The sequence below is a fragment of the Pan troglodytes genome, chromosome 2 (assembly GCF_028858775.2).
Source record: "Pan troglodytes isolate AG18354 chromosome 2, NHGRI_mPanTro3-v2.0_pri, whole genome shotgun sequence".
In the NCBI taxonomy this organism is placed as follows: Eukaryota; Metazoa; Chordata; class Mammalia; order Primates; family Hominidae; genus Pan; species Pan troglodytes.
Genome location: NC_086015.1, coordinates 173,397,078 through 173,415,170, shown reverse-complemented (window position 1 = coordinate 173,415,170; position 18,093 = coordinate 173,397,078). Strand labels below are relative to the sequence as shown.

Genomic DNA, 18,093 nt, shown 5'->3' with positions numbered 1-18,093 from the left:
AAATGGACCTGGTGCAGTGGCTCATGCCTGTAATCTCAGTACTTTGGGAGACCAAGGCAGGCGGATCTCTTGAGGCCAGGAGTTCGAGACCAGCCTGGCCAACATGGTGAAACCCTGTCTCTACTACAAATATAAAAATTAGCCAGCCATGGTGGTGCACACCTGTAATCCCAGCTACTTGGGAGGCTGAGATGCTTGAACCCAGGAGGCAGAGGTTGCAGTGGGCCGAGATCATACCACTGTACTCCAACCTGGGTGACAGAGTGAGACTGTCTCAAAAATAAATAAAGGAATCATGTAGTTTCACTATTAACCTTTAAGCAAAAGAAAGGATATTTAAGATACCTTACCTTTGGAGGTCATTATTTGTATACATTACAAAAATTTCAAGTAGATGACTTAGATTCCCCAGGCTCTCAATTTTTAAGTTCTATCATAAACTTGCTGTGATACACTGAGATATCACATTTTAATATCCAACAAGACATACAGAGACCACAAAATTCCCCAGACTATAAGAAGCAGATTAATTTTACCTTCTGTAGCACGTGAGAAACTACTAAATAACGACAATTACTTAGGCATGAGTCACAGAGATTGAGAAAATGACATTAAGATTATGTTTCAAAATGGTCAAGAATAAAGAGTGATTTCAAAGAAATTATCAGTCTGGACGAGTATGAAATGACTACTCTCTTACCATGAATCAAGAGTTCAGAATCCTTGTTTAGCTCATAAAGTCTAAAGGCTTCTTCTAACTCCAACTGAGATGATACTGTACACGGGTCTCCTAAAAAACACAAAAGTAAAGTAAAGGTCACTTTAAAACCCCTAAATGTGATGATTACTAAAAAAATTTCATAATGTAAATTTTTAGAAAAAATAATCTCATATTTATAAACAAATATATGACAAGGACAAATATTTATTTACTTATTATTATTATTATTTGGAGACGGAGTTTTGCTCTTGTCGCCCAGGCTGGAGTGCAGTGGCATGATCCTGGCTCACTGCAACCTCTGCCTCCCGGGTTCAAGTGATTCTCCTGCCTCAGCTTCCCGAGTAGCTGGGATTACAGGTGTGTGCCACCACACCCAGCTAATTTTTGTATTAGTAGAGACGGGGTTTCACCATGTTGTCCAGGCTGGTCTCGAACTCCTGACCTCAGGTGATCCGCCTGCCTCGGCCTCCCAAAGTGCTGGGATTATAGGCGTGAAGCACCATGCCTGGCCTAAGGACAAATATTTAGATATTTATTTAGACAATTCAATTTTCTGAAGTAGGTAACATATAACTTCCATTTCTATTTGCATAAAAATACTACATGAGGTTCACAGACACCAATGTATATAGATATAAAATTTTGTTCTTTGGTTTTCTTTTTTGGTGAGACAGGGTCTCACTCTGTCACTCAAGGCTGAATGCAGTGACATGATCACGGCTCACTACAGCCTCGACCTCCTGGGCTCAAGCAATCCTCCCGCCTGGGCCTCCCAAAGTGCTGGAATTATGGGCATGAGCCACCACACCTGGCCATTTTGTTCTTAACATTGTATATATCCCAAATACAGCAAACAGAATCTATTCCTGACCACATTTTTTTTTCTTTTTTTTTGAGATGGAGTTTGGCTCTTGTTGCCCAGGCTGGAGTGCAATGGTGTGATCTTGGCCCACTGCAACCTCCGCCTCCTGGGTTCAAGCGATTCTCCTGCCTCAGCCTTCCAAATAGCTGGGACTACAGAAGTGCACCACCATGCCTGGCTGCTGACCACAGTTTAAATTGTCACTGCTATGTGTCTAATGGGAAAGTCTAAAGAGCAGGCTTTCTGTTACCTGTTTCTTTAAAAGAGGAAGTGAAAGTAGTTCCATTGCCACAATACGATTAGTTAGAAGTCTCCATGTAATCATTTTATCAAATTTTTCCTTTCACATGACAGAGCCTCCTCAAAGGAGTCACAGAAATGAAAAGCTACAAAAGTACTGAAGAACAGTTGCACTTGAGCTGCTATGAAATATAAATGAACAGTTTTAGTAACAGACACACAGAAGTGATGGAAAAAACACCTCCCTTACCCAACTAGCCAGACAACTGAGTCATCCCTGGCAATCAATGAGGTGGCACATCTGCCTGGACTATGGCATTCCTCAGTGAAAAAGTCATTCAGGCCAGGTGTGGTGGCCTGTAATCCCAACAGTTTGGGAGGCCGAGGCAGGCGGGTTACTTGAGGTCAGGAGTTCGAGACCAGCCTGGCCAACATGATGAAAGCCCATCTCCACTAAAAATACAAAAATTAGCCAGGCACAGTGGTGTGTGCCTGCAGTCCCAGCTACTCGGGAGGCTAAGGCAGAAGAATCGCTTGAACCTAGGAAGCAGAGGGTGTAGTGAGTCAAGATTGTGCTACTGAACTCCACCCTGGGCAACAAAGCAAGACTGTCTCAAAAAAAAAGAAGAAGAAGTCATTTAAAGCCTAGTTTGGACCTGAGCGAGTGAAAGTGAGTCCTTCACTCTGCCATTGATTTGCTAATTCCCATAGTTACTACACACTAGATGCCACCAACCCTATCCAAACCTCAATCACCAGCATACAGCTTGGTCTGCTAATTGAGAAAGAAAAACAAAGTCATTTTTTCCTGGCTACTCAAAGAAAAGAGTGCCTCTCCTTTTTTTTCTCCCACTTGACCACTGCATCCCTACTTCCTTTTATCTTCTCTGAGCTCCTCTGTTCCATTTTTTTCTTTCCTTCTATTCCCTAGCTCTTCTCAGGCAAAGGCGTTTCTGAGTCTCCCTCTCAAAAACCTCTTTCAGGCCAGGTGCAGTGGCTCACACCTGGAATCCCGGCACTTTGGGAGGCCAAGGTGGGTGGATCGCCTGAGGTCAGGAGTTTGAGACCAGCCTGGCCAACATGGTGAAACCCCGTCTCTACGAAAACACAAAAATTAGCTGGGCGTGGTGGCATGTGCCTGTTGTCCCAGCTACTCGACTCGGGAGGCCAAGGCAGGCGAATTGCTTGAACCTGGGAGGTGGAGGTTGCAGCGAACCGAGATCACACCATTGCACTCCAGCCTGGGCAACAAGAGCGAGACTTTGTCTCAAAAAAAAAAAAAAAAAATTCTCTTTCCCATTCAGATTGACACTCCATTCATTCAGTAGCCACAAATCTCAAGAGTAAAACTAGAGACTAAAACTGGAGGAAACAGCTGAGAAGATGAGAAAGGAAAAGGGGCAGGGTCTTTTTTTCACTTCATACTTCTCTTTAATATTTTAAAAATAATAAGTTTGTAATCTTTTATAATGAAACAACTTTTTTTCACATAGTGATCATATCCTTTCTCCATGTTCTTACCTTCCACACATTTCTCAAAATGCTGCTGCCAGGTTTTAGCCCAAACACTCCACCAAAACTGCGGTTGCAAAGGTCATGAAACCAGCTGCTGAAACCTATGACATCTTTTCAGTCCTTATTCTAGGTGATCTCTCTTGCAGTCCCTGACAAAGTTGCCCACTATTAAGAAATCCTGTGTCTCGGTTTCTAAAACACTATTCTCTAGGTTCACCACCTGTTCTTTTTAACTGTTTAATCTGGAAAATTTGAAACATATTTCAAAATGTTGTTTTCCCCTATATACCCACCCACTTATTCTCTACCATGGCAGCATTCTAAGAAAATCTCTATAACTCTAGATAAAAACTCCTTATAATAATCCAAATATTGCTATTAACCTACAAAAACTAACAAGTATCTTCTCTGACCACAATGGAACAAAACTAGAAATCAGTAACAAGATGGACTTTGGGAACTACAAAAACACATGAAAGTTAACAATATGCCCCTTATTAATCAGGGGGTCAATACAAAATTAAGAAGAAAATTGAAAAATTTCTTGAAAAAAATGAAAATAGAAACACAACATACTACCAAAACCAATGGGATACAGTGAAAGCAGTACTAAGAGGTGAGTTTATAGCAAGCAATAAGTGCCCACATCAAAAAAAGGAGAAAGGCGCTAAATGAACAAACTAATGATGCATCTTAAAGAACAAGAAAAGAGAGAGCAAACCAAACACAAAATTAGTAGAAGAAAAGAAGTAATAAAGATCAGGGCAGAAATGAATGAAATTGAAACAAAACACACAAAAGATCAACAAAATGTAAACTTGATTTTTTTGAAAAGACAAATAGTATCAACAAACCTTTAACCGGACTAAAAATAAAAGATACAAGACCCAAAGAAATCAAATCACAGATGAAAAAGGAGACAATACAACTAATACTGCAGAAACTCAAAGGATCATTAGAGGCTACGATGAGCAACTATATGCCAACAAATCAGAAAGCCTAGAAGAAATAGATAAATTCCTAGACACATACAACCTACCAAGATTGAACCATGAAGAAATCCAAAGCCTGACTAGAGTACTAACAAGTAATGAGATCGAAGCCATAATAAAAAGTCTCTCAGCAAAGAAAAGCCCAGGATCCAATGGCTTCAGTGCCATTTAAAGAAAAACTAATACCAATCCTACTCAAAATATTCCAAAATATGGAGGAGGAGGGAATAGTTTCAAACTCATTCTAAGACCCAGTAATACCCATCAGTATTACTAAAACCAGACAAATATGTCAAAAAGAGAGAAAACTACAGGTCAATATCTCTGATGAACACTGATGCAAAAATCCTCAACAAAACACTAGCAAACTGAATTCAACAACACATTAAAAAGATCATTCATCATGACCAACTGGAATTTGTTCCAGGGATGCAAGGATGGTTCAACACATGCAAATCAATCAACGTGATATATCACATGATAGAACAGAATACAACATGATACAACAGAATAAAGGACAAAAATCATACTATCATTTCAATTGATGCTAAAAAAAAGCATTTGGTAAAATTCAACATCCCTTCATGACAAAAATCCAAAAAAAAACTGGGGATAGAAGGAACATACCTCAACACGATAAAAGCCATATAAGACAGACCCACACCTAGTATCATACTGAATGGGAGAAAATTGAAAGTCTTTCTCTAAGATTCGGAACAAGACAAGGATGCCCACTTTCACCACTATTATTCAACATAGTAATGGAAGTCCAAGCTAGAGCAATGAGACAAGAGAAAGAAATAAAGGGCATCCAAATTAGAAAAGAAGAAGTCAAATTATCCTTGTTTGCAGATGATATCATCTTATATATTTGGAAAAACCTAAAGACTCCACAAAAAAACTATTAGAACAGATAAACTAATTCAGTAAAGTTGAAGGATATGAAATCACCATACAAAAATCAGTAGCATTTCTATATGCCACAGCAAATAATCTGAAAAAGTAATCAAAAAAGTAATTCCATTTACAGTAACTGCAAATAAAAAAATACCTATGAATAAGTATCACAAAAGAAGTGAAAGATCTCAGCCAGGTGCGGTGGCTCACACCTGTAATCCCTGCGCTTTGGGAGGCCGAGGTGGGAGGATCACCTGAGGTCAGGAGTTTGAGACCAGCCTGACTAACATGGAGAAACCTCGTCTCCACTAAAAATACAAAATTAGCCAGGCATGGTGGTGCATCCCTGTAATCCCAGCTACTCGGGAGACTGAGGCAGGAGAACCACTTGAACCCGGGAGGTGGAGGTTGCAGTGAGCTGAGATCGTGCCATTGCACTCCAGCCTGGGCAACAAAAGTGAAACTCTGTCTCAAAAAAAAAAAAAAGTGAAAGATCTCTTTCTTTACAATGAAAATCATAAAATACTGATACAAGAAACTGAAGAAGACATACACATTAAAAAAAAAAAAAAGGAAAGATATTCCATGTTCATGGATTGGAAGAATCAATACTGTTAAAATGTCCATACTACTGAAAGCAATCTACAGATTCAGTGTAATCCCTATCAAAATACCAATAATTCTTCACAGAAATAGAAAAAAATCATTGTAAATTTATATGGAACCACAAAAGACCCAGAATGGCCAAAGCTAGCCTGAACAAAAAGAACAAAACTGGAGGGATCACATTCTATGCCTTTAAATTATACTACAAACTGTAGTAACCAAAGCAGGATGGTGCTGGCATAAAAACAGACACATAAACCGATGGAACGGAAGAGAGAACCCAGAAATAAATCCATACATCTAGAGTGAACTCATTTTTTACAAAGGTGCCAAGAACATACACTGGGGAAAAGACAGCCTTCAATAAATAAGACTGTCAATAAATAGTGCTGGGAAAACAAGATATCCACATGCAGAAGAATGAATGAAACTAGATCCCTATTTCTCGCCATATACAAAAATCAAATCAAAATGAATTAAAGACTTAAATCCAAAACCTCAAACTATGCAACTACTAAAAGAAAAAACTGTGGAAACTCTCCATGACACTGGTCCAGGCAAGTAATTCTTGAGTAGCACCCCGCAATCACAGGTAATCAAAGCAAAAATAGGTAAGTGGGATCACATCAACTTAGGTTTCTACAAAACAAAGCAATCAAAAAAATGAAGAGACAACCCACAGAATCGGAGAAAATATTTGCACACTATACATCTGACAAAGGATTAATAACCAGAATAGACAAGGAGTTCAAACAACTCAATAGGAAAAAAAAACCTAATAATATGATGAAATAATGGGCAAAAGATATGAATAGACATTTTTCCTTTTTTTTTTTTTGGAAACGGATCTTGCTCTGTCATCCAGGCTGGAGTGCAGTGGCGTAATCTTGGCTCACTGCAACCTCTGCCTTCTGGGTTCAAGTAGTTCTACTGCCTCGGCCTCCCAAGTAGCTGGGATTGCAGGCACGTGCCACCATGCCCAGCTAATTTTTGTAGTTTTAGTAGAGACAGGGTTTCACCATGTTGGCCTGGCTGGTCTGGAACTCCTGACCTCAAGTGATCCGCCCGCCTCGGCCTCCCAAAGTGGTGGGATTACAAGCTTGAGCCACCATCCCTAGCCCTGAACAGACATTTTTTTTATTTTAGATGGAGTCTTGCTCTGTCGCCCAGGCTGGAGTGCAGTGGCACGATCTCGGCTCACTGCAAGCTCTGCCTCCCAGGTTCATGCCATTCTCTTGCCTCAGCCTCCTGAGTAGCTGGGACTACAGGCACCCGCCACCACACCCGGCTAATTTTTTGGATTTTTAGTAGAGACGGGGTTTCACCATGTTAGCCAGGATGGTCTCGATTTCCTGACCTCAAGATCTGCCCACCTCAACCTCCCAAAGTGCTGGGATTACAGGCGTGAGCCACTGTGCCCGGCTCCTGAACAGACATTTTTAAAAGGAGACATACAAATGGCAAACAGGTATATGAAAGGGTGTTCAACATCATTGATCATCAGGGAACTGCAAATCAAAACTACATCAAGATATCATCTCATTCCAGTTAAAATGGTTTTTATCCAAAAGAGAGGCAATAACAAATGCTGGAAAGGATATGCAGAAAAGGGAACCCTCACATGCTGTTGGTGGGAATGCACTTTAGTACAGTCACTATGGAGAACAGTATAGAGATTTCTCAGAAAACTAAACACACACCTACCATATGATCCAGAAATCCCACCACTAGATATACACCCAAAAAAAGGAAATCAGTATATTGAAGAGATATGTACACTCCCATATTTATTGCAGCCCTATTCACAATAGCCATGATTTGGAAGCAACTTAAGTGTCTAGCAATACAATGGGAGTACTATTCAGCCACAAAAAAGAATGAGATCCTGTCACTTGCAACAACATGGATGAAACTGGAAGACATTGTGTCAAGTGAAATAAGCCAGATACAGAAAGACAAACCTTATGTTCTCACTCATTTGTGGAAGCTAAAAATTAAAACAGTTGAACTCATGGAGATAGAGAGTAGAATGATAGTTACCAGAAGCTGGGAACGATAGTGGTGGAGAGTGGGTACAAAACTATACTCACACACAATGAGTAAGATCTAGTATTTGGTTCAAGACCACCCCAGGCAACACAGTGAGACCTCCGTCTCTACAAAAAATTTTAAAAAACAGCCAGGAATGGTGGCTCAAGCCTGTAGTCCCAGTAGGCTGAGGCAGGACGACTGCTTGAGCATGGGAGGTCAAGGCTGCAGTGAGCTGTGATCATGCTACTATACTCCAGCCTGAGCAAGAGTGAGACACTGTCTCAGAAAAAAAAAAGGTTAGAAAAAGTAAAAAAGAAAAAAAAGATCTAGTACTTGATAGCACAACAGGGTAATTACAGTCAACAAAATTTACTGTATATTTTAAAATAACTAAAAGAGTGTAATTGGAATATTTGTAACACAAATAAATGATAAATGCTTGAGGTGATGAATATCCCATTTACGCAACATGATTATGCACTGTATGCCTGCATCAAAATAGCTCATGTACCCCATAAACACATACACCTACTATGTATCCATTAAAATTAAAGTAAAAAATTAACAAAAAAAGTCTGCCCATTTAAAATTTGGCCAAGTATTTCCAACTGTCCCCCAAAAGAGTTATGACACATACATTCATTCAACCAACAGGGTATCTTTCCTAATTTCTTTTTTTTTTTTTTGAGATGGAGTCTCGCTCTGTCACCCAGGCTGGAGGGCAGTGGCGCAATCTCGGCTCACTGCAAGCTCCGCCCCCCAGGTTCATGCCATTTTCCTGCCTCAGCCTCCCCAGCAGCTGGGACTACAGGCACACGCCGCCACGCCTGGCTAATTTTTGTATTTTTAGTAGAGACAGGGTTTCTCTGTGTTAGCCAGGATGGTATCGATCTCCTGACCTCATGATCCGCCCGCCTCGGCCTCCCAAAGTGCTGGGATTACAGGCGTGAGCCACCGCACCCGGCCAATCTTTCCTAATTTCTTTCTTTTTTTTTTTTTTTTGAGACAGTCTTGCTGTTGCCCAGGCTGGAGTGCAGTAGCATGATCTCGGCTCACTGCAACCTCCACTTCCTGGGTTCAAGCAATTCTCCTGCCTCAGCCTCCTGAGTAGCTAGGACTACAGGCGCCCACCACCATGCCCAGCTAGTTTTTGTATTTTTAGTAGAGACAGGGTTTCACCATGTTGGCCTGGCTGGTCTTGAACTCCTGACCTCAAGTGATCCACTGTTTTGGTCTCCCAAAGTGCTGGGATTACAGGTGTGAGCCACCACACCTGGCCCTAATTTCTTAGAGATAATTACTAAATTCTGTATTTTCCAGTCCAATAGGTGAAAAGTAATGTCTCACTTTAATATTTCAAAACTTCTTTAATTATTAGTGATTTTTGAGCCTGTTATTTATGAATAGACTATTTATACCTCATTATGTAGATTTTTCATCTATTTCTTCTTGGCATTTATTGTACAATAGAGATAGTAATCCTTTGTTGTAAATGTTGCAAATATTTTCTCTCAGTTGTTACTATTCCTGTATACAACATTAAGAAAAGTCTTCTCTTTCCAAACTTTCTTCTGTAAAATTTTCCTGTTTATTGTTGAGCATTTATTTTTCCTGATGAAATTTTTGTCAGATTTAAAATCCTGTTGGAAATTTGGGAGAAATGTTTTCTTCACAGATTGATATGCAGGGAATTCACTTTGTATAATGTTGCTTTTCCCCAAACCATTCATTCAAGTTTCGTTTTATGACACTCAATTTAGTTTCTTGTTTCTTTATATAGTTTCTTCAAATTTCTCTAAGGTTTATTACTAGATTTTTTTTTAAACCAATTTTTATGTCGCTACTGTGGATTAAATATTTTCTTTGAATATACTTTCTGATTGAGTATTTTCAATCTGTAGGAAGGAAAGTTACTGGTTTTCATATGCTCATTTTATAAGTCTTAGTATTGATATTTTAAGAGGCTAGATGAAAGAGAGTGAGGTCAACATGATTTAACCACATTACACAGGTACACTATTTTTGATCAAAACTCAGTACACTGATAAATAGTAAGTCTAAGTGTATATAGAGAAATTGGAATTCTCATACACTGCTGGTAGGAAGGTAAATGGTGTAGCCACTCTGGAAAACTGGCAGTTCCTCACAAGGTTAAACAGTTACTATATAAAATGAAAACATATTCACACAAAAAGTTGTAACCAAATGTTCGTAGCAACATTACTCACAATAGCCAATTGTCCATCAATTGATAAATGGATAAATAAAATATGTATATCCATACAATGGAATATTATCCACCCATAAAAGGAATTAGTAATGACACTGTATAGGAAATGTCTAGAATCAGTCTATCTGTAGAAACAGATCGTGGATTAGTGGTTGTCTAGGTCTGGGGCCTGCAGAGAAAGGGGTAGGGGGGAAACAAGTAGCGACTGCTAACAGACACGAGATTTTTTTTTGGGGGGGGGGGTTGGTAATGAAAATGTTCTATAATTGACGGTGATAACAGCTGCACAACTCTGTGATTATACTAAAAACCAATGAATTGTACACTTTACATTGGTGAATTATATCTTCGCAAAGTTTTTTTTTTTTTTTTTTAAAGAATGTGGAGTCTAGCTTTTTTTTTTTTTTTTTTCAGACCAAGTCTCACTCTGTCACCCAGGCTGGAGTGTGGTGGTGACACCTCGGCTCACTGCAACCTCCAGCTCCCAGGTTCAAGTGATTCTCCTGCCTCAGCCTCCCTAGTAGCTGGGATTACAGGTGTGCGCCACCACGTCCAGCTAATTTTTTTTGTATTTTTTTAATAGAGACAGAGGCCAGGCTGGTCTCAAACTGCTGACCTCAGGTGATCCACCGGCCTAGGCCTCCCCAAGTGCTGGGATTATGGGTGTGAGCCACCACGTCTGGCCAGAGTCTAGCATTTTTACAAAAGTAAGTTTGCCTGCAAAGTAGCATTCTAGTCCAGGAGCAAAGTTTACAAATCTGTTTTATTTTTCCTCAAAGAAATAAAGTAATTCATTAAAAAAAGACTCCCTTTTTCAGTTACGTAAATTTATCTCATTCTGCCACAAATATGAAAGTTGGTATCATTTTTTTTTTTTTTTTTTTTTTCCTGAGACAGAGTCTCACTCTGTTGTCTAAGCTGGAATGCAGTGGCATGATCTTGGTTCACTGCAGCCTTGACCTCCCAGGCTCAAGCAATCCTCCTACTTCAGCCTTCCAAGGTGGGAGCTGAATCCCACAGGCTCATGCCACCATGCCTGGCTTTTTTTCCTTTCTTTTTTTGTAGAAACAGCGTCTCCCTATGTTGACCAGGCTGGTCTTAAACTCCTAGGCTCAAGCAATCCTCTCGCCTTGGTCTCCAAAAGTGCTGGGATTACAGGCGTGAGCCACCACGCCCAGCTAACACTTCATTTCTAATGTTCCAGGTGAGAAAACTGAGTCCAGACTGTTTTTTAAACAAGATATACATACACACACAAACACACACATGCACTCTCTCTCTCTCTCTTCTTTCTCTCTCTCCTCTCTCTCTCTCTCTCTGTCATAAATGATACCAACTAGTGTTTTATAAGCATCCTGGCTTTTCAAAATCTAAACATTAAAACCTTAAGTCCAAATTTCCCTAGACTCACTGGCTGATTTTGATGTCCCAGAAAGCCAAAAAAAAGATTGAACCAAATCCAATACACAGCAAACTGTGATTTCCACATTTCAAGTGACTTCTGCAGTTAGGATGATTTTACTGCAGTGGTCTATGATGAAAAAAGCCAATTCTGGCCGGGCGCGGTAGCTCATGCCTGTAATCCCAGCACTTTGGGAGACCGAGGTGGGCAGATCACGAGGTCAGGAGATCGAGACCATCCTGGCTAACATGGTGAAACCCCGTCTCTACTGAAAATACAAAAAAATTAGCCAGGCGTGGCGGCGGGCACCTGTAGTCCCAGCTACAAAGGAGGCTGAGGCAGGAGAATGGCATGAACCCGGGAGGCGGAGCTTGCAGTGAACTGAGATCATGCCACTGCACTACAGCCTGGGCGACAAAGCAAGACTCCCTCTCAAAAAAAAAAAAAAGAAAAGAAAAGAAAAAGAAAAAAGCCAATTCTAACCATCTCACTTTTGCTGTACATCATCTTTTTATCAGGCCAGTATCTGCTTGCTGTTAGTTAAAACCTAAGCCAGATCAAGTACTTGCTTTCAAAATGTACCTAGAGACCAACACTTCTGAATAACCATAAGGAAGTATGAAAATAAGAGTTACTGATTCTACGTATGTTCAAATCCATTTTGTTTTTCTTGGACTGAATGTCTTTAGTTCAAGTATTACCTGTTTCGGCCAACTGCTTAATGCTTGATAAAACTCAATGCATAAGCGTGAAGCAAAACATTCCATGCAGTCATCATGAAACTAAAATGAGCAGAAAAGCTATTTCTCAAAGCCCACTCTATTACAAAAGTCTAAATTGACATCCTAGAGCAGGAATACATCCAGAGTGAGAATTGTTCAGTGCAGTGAACTTCAAGGTAACGAAATCTGTATATTAACCAGCAGGTTTTTCCCCCCCCAATATATCTACTGTTTTTGTTTTTGTTGCTGCTGTTGTTCTTTACCTACAAAAAGAAAGAAGCAAATTAGGGCATTAGACCTCAAAAAGTTAGGTAAATATTCACAATCCAATTATTTATATGAGATAACCTGACAGGATGTAGAACATGAAACATATATGTAACTCTTGTTTTATTTAGTTATTTCAGTATATGCCTAAATTCAGTGCCCCACATTTCAAAGAACACAGCCTAACACCAAAGTTGGCAACCTCTGAGACAGTATCACACATTCTTCTCCCTGACGTCTGAGTTAGCCACAGACTCACAGACTCTCACTCTCTGTTCCCACTAGGACCTTCGTACTGCCATCCTGCCTCTGGATATGCAGTCAGAACACTAAACCACTTGCAAAAGTCACTGTACTCCCTTACTGTAAAGGGTTACACTGCTTAAAATACAGATTTGCAAAAATTTTCCAAGGATGCCATAATTTTTAGGTGGTCATCCTTTCACTATCAGGCCCAATAACAACAGTAGTGAATTTTTGGCTTGTTGCTTCCTTTTTCTGGGAGGTGGAAGTCAGTGGTTACAGAAATACATGCCATCCCATGAAGCCGCTCATCCTCAACTTTTTTTTTTTTTTTTTTGAGACAGAGTTTTGCTCTTGTTGCCCAGGCTGGAGTGCAATGGCACGATCTTGGCTCACTGCAACCTCCACCTCCCAGGTTCAAGTGATTCTTCTGCCTCAGCCTCCCAAATAGTTGGGATTGCAGGCATGCACCACCACACCCAGCTAATTTTGTATTTTTAGTAGAGACGGCGTTTCTCCATGTTGGTCAGGCTGGTCTCGAACTCCCGACCTCAGGTGATCCGCCCGCCTCTGCCTCCCAAAGTGCTGGGATTACAGGTGTGAGCCACCGCATCCAGCCTCAACATTCATATCAGGAGAGATGAAGTAATAGGAATAGACATAACCCCCCCTCGAAAACAATTTTAAAACACTGGATTAAACAGTGGTTTAAGGCTAGCTGCAGTGGCTCACGCCTGTAATCCCAGCACTTTGGGAGGCCAAGGTGGGAGGATTGCTTGAGTCCAAGAGTTCAAGACCAGCCTGGGCAACATAGCAAGATCCCATCTCTATTTAAAAAAAAAACTAAAAAAGTAGCTGGGCATGGTGGCGCACACCTACTTGGGAGGCTGAGGTAGGAGGACTGCTTGAGCCTGGGAGGTCAAGGCTGCAGTGAGCCATGACTGTACCACTGCACTCCAGGCAAAGACTCTGTCTCCAAAACAAAACAAAACAAAAAAGTCTTAAAAGCAGCCAGAGAAGAGATGCTTCACGTACAGAAAGGAAGTTGACAGCAGATTTTGCATCAGAAACAATGCAAGCTATAAGACAGGGTACTGAAAGAAAAAAAAAAAAAAAAAAACTTCCAACCTGGAGTTATTTACCAATCACAATCATCTTTCAAAAACACAAAAACAAAGGTGACCAAGCACAGGTAAATTCATAGACAGAAAGTTTAATACAGGTTACTAGGGACTGCAAAAGGAGGGATAGGGAGTTATTGTTTAATGGGTACAGTTTCTGATTGGGAAGGTGAAAAGTTCTGGAAACAGAAGGATACTGTTAATAGTTGTACAACACTGTGAATGTGCTTATACCACTGAACTGTACACTTAAGAGTGGTTGAACTGGTAAATTTTCTTATTTATATTTAATTACAATAAAAAAAATTTTAAAGGGTACACTAGTTCTCTAACTACATTAACAGATCTCAAGACATCTGCTGGGCATGGTGGCTCATGCCTGTAATCCTAACACTTTGGGAGAGCAAAGCGGGAGGATCACTTGGGCTTAGGAGTTTTGAGACCAGCCTGGGCAACATAGCAAGACTCTGTCTCTACAAAAAATAAAATAAAAAATTTAGGCTGGGCCCAGTGGCTCACCCCTCTAATCCCAGCACTTTAGGAGGCCGAGGCGGGCGGATCACTTGAGGTCAGGAGTTCAAGACCAGCCTGGCCAACATGGCAAAACCCTGTTTCCACTAAAAGTACAAAAATTAGCTGGGCATGGTGGCAGGCGCCTGTAATCCCAGCTACTCAGGAGGCTGAGGCAAGAGAATCACTTGAACACGGGAGGTGGAGGTTGCAGTGGGCTAAGATCATGCCACTGCACTCCAGCCTGGGCGGCAAGAGCGAGCACTACAGCCTGGGTGACAAGTGCGAGACTCTGTCTCAAAAAGAAAAAAAAGAAAAAAAAAATTAGCTGGGCGTGGTGGAGCACTCCTGTAGTTCCAGCTACTCGGGAGGCTGAGGCAGGGGGACTGCTTTAGCCTGAGAGGTAGGCTGCAGTGAGCCATGATCACACCACTGCATTCCAGCCTGGGTGACAAAGAAAGGATTTGTGTCAGAAAAAAAAAAAAAAACAAAGACATAACATCCAGGGAAAAAAGAGACATTTCAGAATATGGGATATATAATGTCATTTATTAAAAAGCACAAAAACACTGTGCTTGAGCCAGGAGTCATGGTGTGCATCTGTAGTTTCAGCTAGGAGGACTGCTTGAGCCCAGGAGTTGGAGGCCAACCTGAGCAACACAGTGAGATCCTGTCTTTCAACAACAAAAAAACCCACTATATTTTGTAATTTATATGTATGGAATAGTGACAGAAAGCAGATCAGTGATTGCCTAGGGATGGAGAAGTGAGAGTGAGGAGAAAACAGTGTGGGGATCATAAGTGTATCCCGCGTGAACAGTGGTCTATGAGGGAGAGGAAGAAGACAGGGCAACTGGAGACGGGATGCCAATGAGGACAGACCTTCCCAGATACTGGAGCAGATGATAGCATCTAAGGTCCCCAATACCGCCTCAAGACCCCCATAGCCTCTCTTGCCTCATAAATAAAAAACTGTTTCTCCACTCACAATGCTTCCGACACCAGATGTGTGAGTTTTCCAGAAGCAAAGCTTCTATTCTCTGTGGAGACCAATCGAGTGTCCTACAATTTAATTAAATTCTGACACCACCTGGAGTTAGCACAGACCCCCGTAGGTTTAGGGCTCAGTCCCACAGACTACCCCCCCACTTCAGATGCTAATTGCAAGTAGTGGATCCTCAAATTAGCCACAAATCAGTCAAATTAGTCTGACTTGGCTACAAACTGGGCATTCCCATGTTGGGACTCAGTAACCAATACCTCAGGGTCTCTCTGACTTCCCCCAACCACCCACCCCTACAACTGACTTCTCCCAGTCAGAATGACGTTCTCTGAAGTTCCTTTATCGCCTAAAATCCAGACCCACTGAGGACAATTGTTTTGCATTCCCCTCCCAGTAAGACCAAGAATGTAATCACACCTGAACAGATCCTTCCACAAGATAATGTACAAGTTAATCTCCTTTCCCTGATCCATTCATTCTTCCTAGTAATCCTCACAACAGAATTCCTCTTCTCCCTTCTCCTATAACCTGCTTTATTTAATTAATTAATTTTTTAGGCTAGTCAAGTGAAGCAGTGGGAGTGGAGGAACAAAGAAATCTGTAACTGGCTGTGATCAATTAGCTGTAAACACCACTGCACCTGGACCAGCCATATAACCTGTTTTGCCAGGATATTATACATGCTTCCGAACCCCATTGGGGGGTGAGTAATCTCTGTGGTTCCCCTGTGTACATGTAATAAAATCTGTATGACTTTTCTCCAATTAATCTGCCTCTTGTGAGTTGATTTTTCAGCAAACCTTTGGAGATCAATGGGGAAGCTTTTCCCTGGCCCCTACACCCACAACCCCCTCCTCATGTTAAACAATTTGCTACAAAAACACTTTATTATAAAGGATATTATAAAGGATACAAATGAACAGCCAGATGAAGAGGTAATGGGACAAGGTACGGGGGGACACAGAGCTTCCAAGCCGGGTCCAGATGTACCACCCTCCCAGGACCTTGATTTGTTCACCGAGCAGGAAGCTCTCTGAACCCCTACATTTTGGGTTCTTAAGGGGGTCCCATTACCTAAGCAAGACTGATTAAACCACTGGCTGCTGGTGATTAACTCCATCTCCAGCCCCCTCTGCCCTCCTCAGAAATAAGGGGGAGGTAGGCTGAAAGTCCCACCTTAGAGATAACCACATGGTTGATTCCTCTGGCAACCAGAAGCCATCCTCCAAGAGCCACCTCATTAGCATAAAATCAGGTTTGGTTGGCAGGGGCTTATCATAAATAACAAAAGATGCTCTTCTCACTTCTACTACTCAGGATCTCATGGGAATCAACAGACCTTAATGAAAAATTTAACCTTTTACTTGAACAAGGGTTTTAGGCACTGTCAGGAACCAGCGATGAATAGCAGATACATTTTTTCATTATATTATAGTATCATACCTCACTTCTGAATCCATCCCCACTCCACCACTGCCAAGGGTTTCTCCCAGGTGAACCTCAGTCTAATTCCTTTTTCTCCCAGGCCTCCAGACAGCCTGGTGTGTAAAAGATGGCAGCCAGAATTTCCTGGGCATAAGGTCCGTCTGAAGAACAGAGCTGGGGCAGAGGCCAGAACTAAGAGAAGTAGCTGGGGACATCTCTAAGTCAGCTATCTTCTAATTGGAATACAGTACCCCTGGAGTGCAGGAAAACTTTTCAGGGACTAACAGGCATAGACAGTTTTTAAAAGGAATCAATTTCCTGATCCTCAACTTCCATGTGAATTCCTTACTAAAAACCATCTGCCCAAGGATGTGCCTGGGATGAAGTGCCCCATCTCATCTCCTTTTCAAAATCTTCTTTTTCCATTTTATAAAAGCAGCATATATACCTACCACATGATCCAGCTATTCTATTTCTAGGTTTGACTCAAGAAAAATGGAAATATATTTCCATACAAGGAAGGACTTGTACATGACTGTTCATAGCACCTTTATTTAAAACAGCCAAAACCAAAAACAATCCCAATGATCTTCAACAGATTAATGAATTGTAGTACATCCACAGGATAGAATACTACTCAGCAATAAGAAGGAATGAACTACTGATACACACATCCCACCAAAAAGTACATGCTATATGATGATTCTATCCATATAAAATTCTAAAAAATGCAAACTAATCTGTAGTAACAGAAAGCAGATTAGTAGTAGCCTGAGGACAAAAGAGCAGGAGTGAGGCACTGCTTAGGACAAGGAAACATTTGGGGATAACAGATACGTTCTCTACCTTGCTTGTGCCGATGGGTTCCTAGGTATCAAAACTCATCCAACTGTAAAGTTTTAATATGTATAACTTATTATATATATTATGTATACATACATATGTCAATTATACCTCAATAAATCTATTTTTAAGTGAAATTAAAAACATGAATAATTTCTCACCAGCAGAACTTCTCTATAAGAAATGTTCAAGAGGCCGGGCGCAGTGGCTCACTCCTGTAATCCCAGCACTTTGGGAGGCTGAGGCAGGCGGATCACCTGAGGTCTGGAGTTCGAGACCAGCCTGGCCAACACTGCAAAACCCCATCTCTACTAAAAATACAAAAATTAGCCGGGCATGGTGGCAGGTGTCTGTAATCCCAGCTACTTGGGAGGTTGAGGCAGGACAATCGCTTGAACCCAGGAGGTCGAGGTTGCAGTGAGCCGAGATCACACCACTGCACCCCAGCCTGGGCGACAGAGCA

General features: G+C 41.2%; 1 protein-coding gene across 3 annotated transcripts in view; it reads right to left on the bottom strand.

Moving 5' to 3' along the window:
* The window catches only part of PRKCI (protein kinase C iota), an 85,437-nt gene that overhangs the window by 44,917 nt on the left and 22,427 nt on the right, over positions 1 to 18,093 (bottom strand). For all 3 annotated transcript variants that reach the window (XM_526377.8, XM_016942293.4, XM_063806394.1), the window contains exon 3: positions 701 to 790. In XM_526377.8, coding sequence (XP_526377.3) covers positions 701 to 790 — 90 coding nt within the window. The remainder of the gene's footprint in view (positions 1 to 700; positions 791 to 18,093) is intronic.